Raw genomic sequence first — 14755 nt, 5'->3', positions numbered from 1 at the left:
TAAATTTTAAATAAACCATGAATAGTTAAAAAAATAAATAAAATCCCTTACCGTGAATCTATGAACACCAAGGTTTGCATATGGTTTAAACGCTACTATGGACACAATTCATTTAGATAAGTAAGTAAATCAGAGAGTAAGAGAGCAAACGAAGAATTTGGTGGACTTTTTGATAAATGCATTCGCACTGTCTCGACATAATAAGGCTTAACTATCTCTTTCCATAGTAAATATAAAACCTGTTTAAAGACCGGCATGGCCGCATATATCAATAAGGCAAACGATGAAGAATGACAAGCAGATTAAAGCAAACAAACTGAGGAAGAGGTAAAAAACCCGACGAGGTTCAAATATTCTATAAAAGATACAACAACAACAATAATAACATATGACTCGAGAGGGCTTTTTAACCCTTCGACTAATAAACTTAAACATTAAACATTAAATAAGAAATCGGTGCACTGTGGGTAGCTGCCGGGATTAAAGTGCAAAATTTAATTATCATATTTCTTTAATCCAAAGAAAGCATTGAAATTTACTGTACCAAACTAAGAAATACACCATATTTCAGTTCCCTTGTCGTATTAATTATTACGATAGAGACTCCTAGAGTCTTAGGCCTTGAAAAATTTCATCATAACAACTTACCTTCTTTAAACCAATGTAACATTCACTAAAAAAACAATCAAATTATAAAAAGGAATATGTTTTGGAAAGGGTTTAATCTATTCTAAACAAAAATTCTTGGTTTCTGAAAATAACGTGCTCTACTTCCACACAATTTTATAAATAAGGTATCTTAGATATCGTGCCAAATTGAAACACTGTAAAATACTGTAGTTTCATGCATACCACGTCAAAGCTGTACATCTAAACAAAAGATCTGTAAAGAAATTAGCCACTAATTCGCGCGACTTTGGCAGTTATTGGCGTGTTAATGACAGCATGACACTTTAAATAAAACAAATTGTTTTCTGATGAAGAATGACTAATGACCATTTAGGGATGTTTAGGGCTGTTCTCGTAAAGGTTAGAAAAGAGAAGAAGGCTCGTGATTCGTGTTAAAGATTATAACTTGCTCACAGACTTGAGTTATTTCCTAATAACCCTAATCTGTTCTTTTGTAAACTGGAGAAGCCTCAGCTGTTAGTTCACGATGTTTCAATAATGCCTTAGATTCTGCTTTCAACGATGTGTTTGCAACGGCGCACACAATTCCTAAAATCACGGCTAAACGAACCATAGATGAAAATGACCAAGTTTTTGTATACACGTATAATACCTTGAAGTAAAAAGCAATAGGTAATGTTAAAATTTGTTCATCTTTCCCATATTAGCCGTTCGTCTTACCGGAACATTTCAAAACTGCATGAATTTTTTTTAATCAATCTAAAAAAACAAAAAAACTTTTTATAGAAACATTAAAATTTACCCACATTTTCTGATAAAATATGAGTGTAACATAAGACCTGCACATTTGTACGGTTGTTGCATTTATATATTTCTGGAATTTTAATATTTTCCTTAATGTGTCCGTCTTTACTAACTATTTTTTCTCCTGATTGATACTTATTCGAAATTCGCGTTTTACTAGACCTTCTAACGGCAGTACTTCAATTTTAAGTTGTTGTACAATTTCACAGAATAACTGTTAATTATGTTTTCTAAATCTAAATTTGTTAAAAATAGTTAAATTTTAAATCGTTTTTATTCGACGATTCGACACCCCAGAAGCACATTGAATTCTAGCACTTTCGAGCAGTTTAACCGCTTTAAAGCTCAATGCGTAAAGCTTTGGGCGCGAGCTTTAAGCAAAAAGCTTTCTTGTTCCTCGGGTGAAATCCGCAAATTAATGCAAATGCAGTTTTGTCCAATGACTGTATCGTAGTATGTCAATGCACTATAATCGTTTGTTGTAAATATTTGATGGACCATGCTCACATGTACATATGCACGTCGAACGTGTACATAAATAAACTGCTTGTTAACCTTCAGCTATGCAATATATGTACAATCTCGATCCCAAAACTTTTCTGCACTATTTATTGTTTCCTTCTCCTTTCCACAACTACTATCACGATTTGTTTATCTTGACTTCATAATTAATCAGATTCAGTCGTGAGTTGTTTTGTGTGTGTATGTATGTTTACTTTTCGAGACTGTATAGACCACAACGGCCCCATCCAACATTTCCACCCGTCCAGTGCATTGAAGTCGATTGCCTACTAAGGGGCGGAAGAGGATCTGTTTTGTACATGAAGTCACGCAATGTCATTGCTTTCGACGCCAGGCTGTCTCCCTCTTTGTTTGGGCAGAGAGCATTTCGTATTCATGGTAGGGCCGACCAATCATGGTACCTGAGCACGTGCATAGTAGTAGGCTGGTCCTGCACAAATAACAACAGAACGGTATTGTTTTTCTACCGATTGCTGGTCAGGTTGGTCCGGGGGCAACACTGGTCAGCTGATCGTAATCAATAATCTTGATGATAATGTATCTTCATTGTATTTTGCTTGTCCCTTTTCAACCGTCATTTTCGTCCGATGCTTCTTCGGTTGAAGACCCCCCCCCCTTCTCCCTCCAGCTCGTCTGACAGTAATCGATGGCCATTTGTGTTGCCCACGTTGAGGGACATTTTTCATTCATGTTACCTTCCTCACAGGAGGTCCTGTATGTTGTCGCTAGAATCTCTACCATGAAATCGAGTCACCTTGTACCTTGTAGTTATATTGCTCAAGGACACTGTTAGTACTAGGTGGAAAATCAACGAGCGCAAAGTTTCTCCTACCTGTGTTGGTGCATTTTTCAAGCGTGCATTAAGCCTACCTTCGAATTTCTGCTGTGGCTCTTCTATTGAGTCAAACGATCAAACGAAAAAAGAGCGAAAATAGAGACAAAAATGTAAACTATCCGGTAGACGAATGATCGCGTGCTGCGAATCTCGGCTCGAACGGTCACACCAGTACACACCTGGACCCGATTCAACGGCTCCCACATCGGCACGAAGTGCATGACCGAAGCTCGCAAAATAAAAAACGATCTAGCTTTCGCGCCGAAATAAACAAACCCGCACGAAGCTTTTTCAGTCGTTGGCCGTACGTCGGGAGGTTCGCACGTCCGTTCGCTGGTTCAAGAAATTTAAGCGCGCCCTTTTCCAAACTGTAGTTTATGCAAGTGCTACCCGCCTATGTGTGTGTGTGTCCGTGCGTGCGAGTAGGTCAGTGTGCATGGAAGAGTGTGCTAGACGAGAAACGGAAAAAACCCAGTGGCTGTTATTGTTGCCATTAATACGTAATTTGGCTTTATTGCCATTGGTTTGGAAGCGAATGTGATTTTATTCCAGTTTATCTCTGTGAGGTTGGTGTGCCGTATTGCACTTGTATTTGTTTGTCCCGTTGTGCGTGTATGCGTTTAAGTGAGTGGATTATGAAAATCAAAACCTCCGGCTGATCACCTTCGCATGTCAGAAGCAGCGGTAATTAAATATTATCATCGATTCGTGATGGAGGCGCCCGGTGCGTTTGACCGGTGTGGTCATTTCCCCCCTTTTGGTCCTGTTTTCCTGCTTTCGTTTGTATTGTTGTGGTAGTGTGTTGAGTGAACAAGTAGCATACGATGCGTGTTTGTTGATGGACCGTGGTTGAGAACTTCCGGTGGACCACTTCCTGGTTTTCTCTTTACCTTTCCTTCGTTCTATTTATTCACTCGTTTTGATGGGAAAAAGGTGATACACTGTGAATGAGCTCTGTGAATATAAAAAAGCAAAAAGGGAAAAAACAAACGAAAAACCACACAACAAAACAGAAACGTACCGTCGATAAATGTGTGTTGAGGCGCGAAATCTACATCCGGCGAATGGTCTATAAAAGTGAGACTTTCGGTAGGAGGCGGTTGTTGTCTAGTGTTTTGTTCACACGTCCCTTTCTCAACTAATCCTGCTGGTTTGCGAGCGGAAGCTTAATTAAAATCGAATAAACAGAATGAGGTAGTAGCACACAAACCGCTGAAGAGATGATCGATGTGATTTCATCGAAACGAAAACATTTTTTTTTAAATTGAATTGCCTTATTTTTTTTAAATCTGTTATTAGTTGTTTTTATTTTTACTGTAGTTTCCTTCTGTTATCATTTTATTTTTCTTCTTAATTTTTTGTTTTAATTAAAAAAAAAACAATTTTCATTTAGTTTATTTGATGTCTCTATTTCAATATTACGTTTATGATAAATTTTAGATTTTATTAACGAACGATCACAATGAAAACAATGATCTTTAATTATTGAAGTTACCATGAAAAGTTTAGAAATACAAAAATAACATAACAAGAAAGGAAAAGGAAAATGTGAAACCAAACGCACCCAATCGGCGACCGTCATACTGCCATCGTTCAATTGAGCAGAATGCAGAATAGTGCATCGAACGCAAAGTGGGATTCCATTTGATATAATAAGTATTGATTGGTGTACTAAAAATAGGGCCCAATGGTTTTTCGTGCCGTTATACCTTCTCACCGTCATACCTGCTCCATAGTTCCGGATCTGTTCCTAGTTTGTGTATTTCTATGTATGTATGTTTGTACGTGAGTGTATTTATGAAATGCGCTTCCCGATTCGTTCGAATTGCCGTTTATCCGTTGCGTCACCGTCAAAGCAATGATTGTCGATCAGGAAGAACAGTGTAATGCAGTGTGTAAAACTTATATCAAAACAAAACAAACAAACGTTACAAAGCACCGCTGTGTACCGATTAATGAGTCAAATGGTATAACATTTTGGCCGCTATGGATCTAACTGACGTTAACAATGTTAAATCGTGTATGATTATATGGGGAAAAATCATTTAATTAAGCTGTGAAAGTCCTTCATCCAAACCTTATACAAATACATACAAAAGAAGAACAAAATATAGACCAAAGATTGTACTTTACCGATAATCTGTCCTGGGTGGCATTGGCATCGAAAAGTGGCCCATACATTCGTCACATTTCACCGTGTAGCCGTTTGTTTTCCCGTTCTTTGCTTTCTCTGCACGCGAACGTTCGGGTTGTTATTCGATAAGAGCGGTTGCGTTTGGTGCTCGTAACCGGGCTGTAAATGCAACTGTCGAGGTGTCCCTTGCTGAAAGCCAAACCGAGCCACCAGCCAAGCCAAGCGCCAATCTCTGGGGAAACAATTAGCGTTGGAAATTCGAAGACGCTTCTGTGAGGTTAACCATCGGAAGCTTATGGATAATTCCAGACGGTGAGACTACGTTAGCTGTCATGTATTAATATTTACTGGATATTTTGGTTTGTATTTTAATGTAAAGTGAACAAAAGATAAAGCACAATACATTATTTCCTAATAATTAGTATTATACAAGCTGATTCAATCATTGTTGTTTTAAACGAAATATAATTTGGTTCTTTAATTTTTTCATTATTTTTTCAAATATTACATTCCACTCAATCCGTGTTAGATGAACACGTTTCTGAACGAAACAAAATATTTTCTAGCATGCTATTTGAAGCGATGAATGTTCGTGGAGTTGTTATAGGAATTCCTATGGCTGACCTAAAACACTAAACGCACTATGGTTTGTCATACCATACGATGTGGTACGTGTATTATTCAAGATAAGGAATGCCAAATGGTTGTTATTCCTTGACTCGACAAGATCTCCCACATAAATAAGCCTGCCCTGCAATGATGTCATTGAAATATTCGCTTATTTAATCCGGAAAATCGGTTTTAAAGAGAAAGGATTATAATTTTATGGGTATAATGCTTGATTTTACTTACATCGAATCTTTTTTTTCGTTAAAAATAAAATCGTTTTTAATTGGGCATGAACTGCCAAATCATAAAATACAGTTATTATACTTTCAGTGAAAAATTATGAAAAAAAAAAACCTAATTTGACATAGCTGCACGATTATCGCTAACTTATTTGTTGTTAAATAGTCTAACTTCATACCGTGTTCCAAAATTTAAGTGTTGTAAGTGTCATCATGCATCCAATTACGATTGAAGTAGATTGCTGTATAATTTCTTCAATGCATACATATCCCGAGATATGCGGTTGACCGTTCTGTAAGCAAATTGAACTGATTTAATGTATCAATAATAAAATGCAAATTAAATTTCCTTTTAATCTAATTTAAAAAAATCTATCAAGAAGGAATAAATTGAAAACATCAGTTAATAATTATCAAATAGTTAAGTTGGTGGCTAAAACCTATCACCTCAACCACTAAACCCATAATTAGTGATTTTTTGGCTGGAAACGGTGAAATTCGACTTGTAAAACCTTCAATGTATCACAAACTTTAATTCATTGTTTTTTATGTTTTTTTCTTGATAAAGCTTCAAATAAATTAACACAATTGACATTAAAAATCTTGACGATATTGATCGGTTTCATGTCCACCGAATCAACAATGAAAAGGTCAATCACTAGATGTGATGATCAAAGCCGCTCTGTTTTGACGTTTCAAACTGGTCGTACGCACATCACAAACATAATCGATAAAGGTACACCGAGACACGCAAAGACCGAGGTCATCCAATAAATTCCAAATAATTAATAAATGTATAACAAAATCCTCCGAGTACCGATCTGCTAGCTTTATGATCTTCCAACATGAGATATATTGTAGGTCACTTCGGAACAAGTGTTTCGTTTCCCCCAAGTATCCTTCCAATGTCAGGAGATTAATTTACACTACCTGTTGCATAGGGAATCCAGACTGTCAGTGTTTCCCTTGCTTTTGCTTGCGTTCATAAACACTGCCCATCTCCAAATAGAATGGTCATCAACCGGTTTTAATGGAAAAGGACACCCTAGAGACATCCTCGTTAGTATTTACCCGTCTGTGTCTAGCAAGACGATAAATTATGCAAATTTTCACTTCGCTCTCCAAAGGGACTGCAAGGTGTTGTCGGGCAGCGTCACTGCTCGTTTGTCAGCCATTGGAAGAAGCAGTCGTAAATGCGCGCATGATTTCGTTACTGCAGTGCGAATGTGTGTCCCATCCCAACCGGGGACGGAATTTCAACAAGAAGAGTGAGAGAAGAAGATCCAAAAAAAAAAACAAACAATTGCAGAAGCAGGCAAACCGTCTCTACGTAACAGATGTCATGTCGACCGTTCCCATCCATTCCCATCTTCGCCATGCATCGCGTTTGTATGGTGCTCTAAACGTTCGCCAGTACCTCGGTCAGTGTAATAGATCAGCTACGGTGCACAACGTCTTTGCAGTGTTGGTGCGAGAGTGTCGACGTTGGTCAGATTGTGTCTGTGCAGTACATAAATTGGTTCAGATCACCGATCGCAAACGACTAGAGGCGGCAAACTTCAGACCGTCCGGCTTGGAAGTGTGTTTATGATGAGGCAATGAAGTACGCGACTTGCTTAGTGTCCATTTCCGACACGTGCGACTGTGCGATCTAAGTGATGTGATCAGGTCGAAGAAGGCCCATGTTGACAAACGGTCGGAAGTGACGATTAGTTGCGGATGTGATAGCGGACCTCGCAGCAGGATCCGTAATTTTGCTACAACCAGTGCTACTATTACTGTTTCTAGGTGTTGTTTCTAGGGCTTGTTTGTACGTGTGTGTGTGTGTGAGTGCTAAAAAGTGATCAATTGTGGTGCGGTGCAATAGAAATTTCGTAATGATGCGTGGTGTCAGTGTACGAAAAACGGGCGAGCAGAAGCGAAAATAAAACCACCATCCTGATTAGTTGTTTCGTGACCTAGCCATACTCAGCGGCTTCCGTGACCACAAAACACACAACCAGACGTGGTGGTGCGTGCCACACTTGTAACAACCATGAAATGATTATAAACTCTACCCAGCGGAGCTCCGGACAACGACCAGAGCAGTGGGGACGCCCGCAACGTCGGCAGCGACGGTGTCGGCCCCGGCGACGACGGAGACGGCGGTGTTTGCGGTGAGGCTCCACCGGCCAGAGGTGCCAACCGGCGGCCCACAGCACAGCGACCAAAATGGCTGTCGCCGTGTATCGGAGCACAACCAAAAGCACAAAGATCACGCTGGCCCTGCTACAGCTGCTGGTGATGTGGTGAGTCGTTTTGTTGTGCCCGAGATTTACAGCCTTTGCTCGTTGGAATGTGTCGTTCGGAGTGAGAGCGATTACCATGGGATAACCACTTTTCTAATGGAGTACACAATATTTCGTCCAGTTTCAGTGCTTTTGAGTTGAGGTGCAAATGCAAATTGCTTCAAAACAAAATGAAATAATTTGTATTTGTCAATATGGAACGAATTATTCAATATTACAACACCATCAACCAATTTCCATGTAAATTATATTTATAAACATAGGGGTATCGTTTTGCAACATTACACTTTAGCATTTTTAGCACGACTGGTCTCAACGAGATGAACCTAAATAACACGTACAACCTCAATCACAAAATTCTTTTTTCTGAAATCCATGCAGAAATCCTTCCTCGTACACATTTGGTCGCGTAACATAATCAACAAGGTGTATTATTTACTATCCAATACATTTTTGATACGGTTCGGTTCGTTTGGAATTGGATTTCTATTTCACACGCACCCGAGATTGGGTGTGAAAAATTCTCTGAATCATACCCGCTGGAACATAGGTTTAACGGCGATGTTGCGTCAAAAATTCAAGCCCTTAATCTTCGATATAATGCATAATAAAAAAGGTACTTAAGCCACGTTACGATCCCACGAGAGCTCGTACGAACCACTTTTGGTTGGATGATAAACGAAAATCAATTTCCACTCGATTCCTGCTCCAAACTGTTTGTTGGTTTTCAAATCAGAAGGTAAAGTTGCAATTGCAGCTGCAACGTTACCTTCCGCTGTGACTTCTTCTCGTTCCAAAATTTAACACAAAGCCAATCAACCGCCGAACCTTCTGCTCTGGAGCCCAATGATGACTAACCGAAGGCCAGCGGTTGCATGTGCTACCGAGACGTCAATAAGCTCAACGTTCGATGGCTGTTCGGTCGCGTCACAGTTGGGTCAGGTATTGTTTTTCTTTTTTTTTTCATCATGTCGCCTTCAAACTGGGTATCGATCTTAAACAAAAAGGCGATAAAGTGCTGTGCTGCTCGAAACTTCCTCGAACAAATGATTGACTGCGAGTTGACCTTCGTAGTTTAAGGTACTGATGAACTACAGCTTACCAACACCGTGTGAAACTCTGCGAAAATTTATCGCATATGAAATTAAATTCCTTTTCGATGTTGCTATTATCGGACATCTCAGATCGTCAATAATGGGACAACAGTTAACACGACAGCAGCGATGGTGATTAAACTTTAGCAAACATAACGACTATAATCGCGTAAGGTGATGACCGCACACACAAAAAAACACAAAACCAAAGAAAGCCTCAAAGAAAATTCGCTTACTAAAACATCACAACTCTCATGGGAAGCAAGTTTGGGTCGCGATTGCAGTTTAACGTTCCGCCGGCTCGTCAACCGAAAGCTGTCTGGATGATTAGTCTGAGTGCTGCGTGTTCTGAAAAAGGGGCCAGGTGTTTCTCGAGCGATACAGGGAAGCCGATAAGCAATAGAAACATGTCCAGACGGGTTGAACTTTTCGTGCTGGCGGGTCTGGGACATTGCAGCCAGCGGACAGGGAGACATTGATTTTCTGTCAATTTTTTGAATGCCCTTTTGTAAGTCCCTCACTAAAGCACTAGTTGTAAGAAGAGGAGTTTTAGGTAGGTGGAAAATATGGGCTAGGCCTATCCTCTTGCTAGCTGCACGCGAGTGAATCGCTAAGAACGCGAACATGATCTAGCTCATTTTCACTTGCTCGATAGGTAAGCAGTTAAAAAAACAGTTTTGAGTTATACAATCTATTGGAGTGTTGTCTTACCGAGAATGTCTTACAAAGGAAAATGTTAGATACTATTTTTCTTCATTTTACCGTTAATATTTATTCTACTAGGATCACTTGAACGTCGTGCAACCAGGCTTGATAACATGACCACCTTCAGATTCAGGTGTTCCGTACTAACAATATCATGGATACCAACAACATCCACTAGACAAAAACTGTCTTTCTCTGTTGTGTAATAATATTGGAGACAATAATACTTTCCTAAGGTTATTGCTGGCCAAATTCCTGTTATATATCTGTTTGATGTAGCTCAAGACATACAAGTGAACCACTAACAAAGATCATTACATTTTTTGAATATTGGTCTCATACATGCGTGAAATTATTTGCATTTTGATTAATTTCAGACCTTGGCAGCTTAGGGCATCTTTAAATAAAAAATCACGGAAACCCCTATGTGAATGTAAGAATGGGAAGAGATTTATGAGGGTCAAAGCCATAGTCAGTTTTCATTCCTTAGCCAAATGACCTCATAGTTAGTTAAACATTGACCAATATGGTGCTGAAATTGAATAATTACATTTAATAGTCATTAGTGTTAGTCATTATGCTGCATTTGTACTTCATGTGTGTATTTATATAATATACTGTCCTGATTTGTTGCACCATTTATATGATCAAACATTTCAATTTACTATTTCGACTGATCAACAAAAAAACTTTATTAAACTAATTTTAAACTATTTGCAAAACAACCTCATTTCCTATTGCAAACGAATGCAGTTAATTCCTCAAACAAGTTGTTAAGATAGATAGTCCATAGCTAATTGAAGGAAAATAGCGCTTATGATACGCCTGCAACATAAATTCAATTTATAAAGCTTAATTATATTTTTTAAATTAGTCCCCATCCATTCATGTGTTGATAAACAGCAGAAATCAAATGCCACTTACTGTCCTTTGTGGTGATAAATGGAAAGTATTATTAAATCGTTACTATTTACATATTGACATTGGACATTGTACTGTTCCTAAGCATGTGCTAATAACCGATACATTGAAAAGAGCAGACCGCACGTGCCAATGAAAGGGGGATAAGCTAACGTACCAACTACATACAAACCTGCCAGTAGGGTTGTAACCGCACAAACGTTCACTCCTTCACTACCACCACACAAAAGTCTGCAGCGACGCATTCCATAAACATAAGGACACAGGCCACCTCAGGAAAGGAAAATGGACTCAACGACAGGATAACGTGTGTAACAATAGTGCCACCACACTCCCTGTCCCTCAGGCCAACCCTTCTCCCCCAGAGGGCGTGTGGAGCAAGGAATTAAATGTTCCCATTATAAATAATTCATGAGCGCTTGGTTCGATTCTGCCGTGTGCGCTGCGCCTGCCTGGTGAACAAACATCAAACTCCTCCTGCACCATTCATTTAACGGGCAGGATTGTTGGAGTTCACTCACTTACCGTCCCTCTACTTCGGCCCTCTAATCTTTTTCCTTTTCTCTTGAGGGTAGGTAAAGGTAATGCGTGGTATGGAAAGTTTGACGTTTTTCTGCATGCGCCCGCATAGGTTTATGCTAAAATTCTTTCACCAGGACGCCCTTCATCGGGACGAAGAAAGTGACACATTAGGTGGGCCCGGGCAAGGTAGGTCGCGGAAGTTTTGATTCTTCCGCTTGCACTCCGGAACCATGACCTACCGGAATGCGTGAACAGCAGTTTTCCTGTAGCGTGGCAAGAGAAGGGGAACTCAAACCAACGCAGCAAACAATGGAGTAAAATAAATAAACCCTTCCTATGCCCATAAAGCAACCCGTCTGCCGTTTGAAAGAATGTTAGGCAAGGGTTGCGATACACGCTGGAAACGTTTCCGGATGCATTGATTCCAGTTTTGCACTGCGGTTATTTTGCCCCCTGCTGCGTGCAACGGTTAGGAATTGGAATGGACACTGATTTCTGCCATCATTACGCACCGGTTGATCTATTTCGGGTTGTCTGCCAATGCCATGCGCGGCGGTGTGAGCTTGCCATATCATTTCTTTGTCGGGCGAGCTCGTGACCGCATCGACGTCTCCAGAGTGGCTGTCCGGAGGGTTCTCGAACCCTTCTTGCCGTCTGCTATAAGCGCTGCATAATGCATACAGCTCATTGAAGGTCCATTTGGGAAGATTTGAATTTGGGCAGAGTGAAGATGCCAAAGATGCTGTGTAGCTTTCTGCTTCCGATTGAATGGGTTTGCTCGAGCAAAGATTTTATTGGCATTGGTTTTCCGCCACCTACGACGGGCAGCTGGGCAAGAACTTTGGCCATTCTCTTATTTATAAAGACGAACGAGACGAACAAAGCGAAATGACTTTTGGGGAGCGCCCAGATTTCCGTTCAGTGCTGCAGCATATGGTTCTTAATCTTTAACAAACTCTCGCGTGGGAGCTTGCAAGAAAGCTTGTTTTAGATGCCAATAAATTCTTGTTTGCATCTTTTCTACTTTTCTGTAATGAATATGCTTTTGTGTACACATTTAGCTTTTGTGTAAAAAAGTTTACTTTTATAATGACCTTGAAGGCATTCTATACACAGGGCGGTCGTGCATTTTGTGTTTTGTGACTACAAAACTCAGGAATAGGAAAATGACAAATTCCATCCAACAACCTTCATTTATGGTCACGAAAGGAAACAATTTAGGAAAGCAACTTTATGAAACGGCAACAATCTTGTTGGATAAACAACTCACCTAACGCTTCGTGACTCGGAATCATCGTCTTTAATTGAAAAAGTTTCATCCTCTAATGTGTCATCTCATTAACGGGGTTTTAATCAATAGCTTTGGTATAGTTTGCTACAAAGTTTGAAATATATTGTTATGTTTGCCTAAAGAGAAGTATTGTCTATGTAAGGATAAACTATAAACCTAAAGAGTAAGGTGTTAAGATTTTGAATACGATCTGAAATCAGTTTACATATTATATTTATAGTTTGGTTAAATAACATCTTTTGTGGTAAATTAAATCATCAAACTTATTTGTTTTCGAAATCCAAAATTATTAACCATTGTGAAACTCGGGTTGGTTTTCAAAAAAACATTGAAAAATATGATCTTCATAAATTCGGGCTACAATCAAGTTGATGATTTATGCAAATATTTTCCCAGGTGTCTCAGACGGACGGATTGTTCCAATGCTTTTATTAAATCAAGCACATTCAAACACTGTGTTAGACAACTGTTCGTTAGTAAATGTAAATTTATTGTACTCTTTCCAAGGAACTTCTTGGGGTAGGTTGGTGGTGTTAATTTATGGCAGCCAAATTCACGTGAACGGAATGATGTCTTAAAATGAAGCCTTATTTTTTCAGCTCGCAAGAAGAAGCAGAAACATTCAAATGAGCTGGCAGTCGGTTGGCAAACGGACCGGTTCGTCTTGGCCTCGTCTTATCTTCAAGTTCGGCATCGAGTGCATGCAAAGGAAACATACATCATGTGCCGATCCATCCCGACACTGAACGTTGGTGCCTGTTGTGTTATGCCTTCTTGGTTTGTTTGCAATATTCCGTGTGTTTTCCGAACAGTCACTTTCCATGGTCTTTCCCCACAAACAGCCAACACACAAAGCGGTCAACTACAAGTTGTTGTAAAATGTTTTGCTTTACGTGTATCGACCGAATGCACCGCGGACGGAAAATGGAGCATTTTAGAACACTTTTCTGGGACGCTTTGCAGGTTGTTTTCGAACGATCCTGCCGGCGTATAATGAAGGGTAGAAGTAAAACTGCAATTATCGTTGACTGTTACACAGGAAATGGCAATAATTTGGCCGATGGTACAGAAATGGTCCAGTAACAAAAAAAACCTTATAAGCGTACATAGCTTTCACTTACACATGGGAATAAGTACAACACATTTTAATTATTCAGTTAAAAATGGAAACAATAGTTTAAATAAAGCAAAAAATTTGCTTCATTGAGTTTTAGCGAAACATGCTGTTTTATGAAATGTTTCAACATGTTCATTATGAAATGTGTCATGCTTTACATTATTTAAATATACAAAAAAATCCCTCCCAAAGCGTTGACCAACACAACGGTGTGCGAGCAACGTCATAAATTGTGCGAAGATGGTCCAGGAAAATGTCCCATAAAACTGGACGTTAGCCATTGGGAAAGGGCCTACATCTGATTCACATGTTCGTGTTGAGGTGCAATTATTTTAAAACCATGCGCCTGCCTGAGGCAGAAAAAGTTCCTTAAACTTTATTCACATTGCTTGTGTCAGTAGCGCAAAGCAACGACAGGCGAGTTTGCGTTGCTTCACTCGCTCTGACGCTAAACTTTACTACAGCCTTCGAACGCTGAACCACCCCGGGAACGGGCATAAACTGAAATTTGACGAAATTAAAGTCTCAACTTGGGTGGTAAACAATTTCTCCTTGATACTGTTCACTGTGTGGTTGTGTGGTTATTCTTGCACGATGCTTTCCGAACATAAAAGCTTACCGAACCGGACAGACACACGCGACTCGTCATCGTGGTATAGTGGTGGGTTTTGTTGGCTTGTCATAATAAAGCTGTTTTCAGCAGGATAGCAACTATTCTGCCAAACAACTAATGGTCGCTTGTCGGGCGATGCGATTCAGGTGTTGTTTATTGCGATTCAGTATTACTTGGCACGTCTATTGCGGTAGGCCCAAACCATAAGGTAGTGAATCGAAACGCGAAATAAGAACGGAAACGGGAAATTGTCTGAAACGTATGTTTGTGGTAGAGCTTTTGTTATGTATCTGCAGCAAAGAAAACGTGAATATTGATGATCCATAAAACTGGATACAAATGAAGATATCCAAAGCAGTTCGAAAAGCCTTCAATAGCTTGAGATTTATTTTTCATTGCTTGAATGAATAAAAATTCTTTACGTAGTCGTA

General features: G+C 39.6%; 1 protein-coding gene across 6 annotated transcripts in view; it reads left to right on the top strand.

Moving 5' to 3' along the window:
• LOC120902807 (glycine receptor subunit alpha-2) overlaps window positions 1-14755 on the top strand; it is a 60202-nt gene that overhangs the window by 18100 nt on the left and 27347 nt on the right. The window contains exons 1-2 of one of the 6 annotated variants that reach the window (XM_040311813.1): window positions 3100-3217; window positions 7562-8061. In XM_040311813.1, the coding sequence (XP_040167747.1) occupies window positions 7985-8061 (77 nt within the window). In that variant the 5' untranslated portion in view covers window positions 3100-3217; window positions 7562-7984. Of the gene's footprint in view, window positions 1-3099; window positions 3476-4304; window positions 5238-7561; window positions 8062-14755 lie in introns of those variants that run through there. The other 5 variants (XM_040311812.1, XM_040311811.1, XM_040311810.1 and 2 more) reach the window with 5 other exon arrangements.

This window comes from Anopheles arabiensis, chromosome 3 (assembly GCF_016920715.1).
Source record: "Anopheles arabiensis isolate DONGOLA chromosome 3, AaraD3, whole genome shotgun sequence".
NCBI classification, from domain to species: domain Eukaryota; kingdom Metazoa; phylum Arthropoda; class Insecta; order Diptera; family Culicidae; genus Anopheles; species Anopheles arabiensis.
The sequence above is the reverse complement of the archived record's forward strand: the minus strand, read 5'-3'. Positions and strand labels throughout refer to the sequence as shown.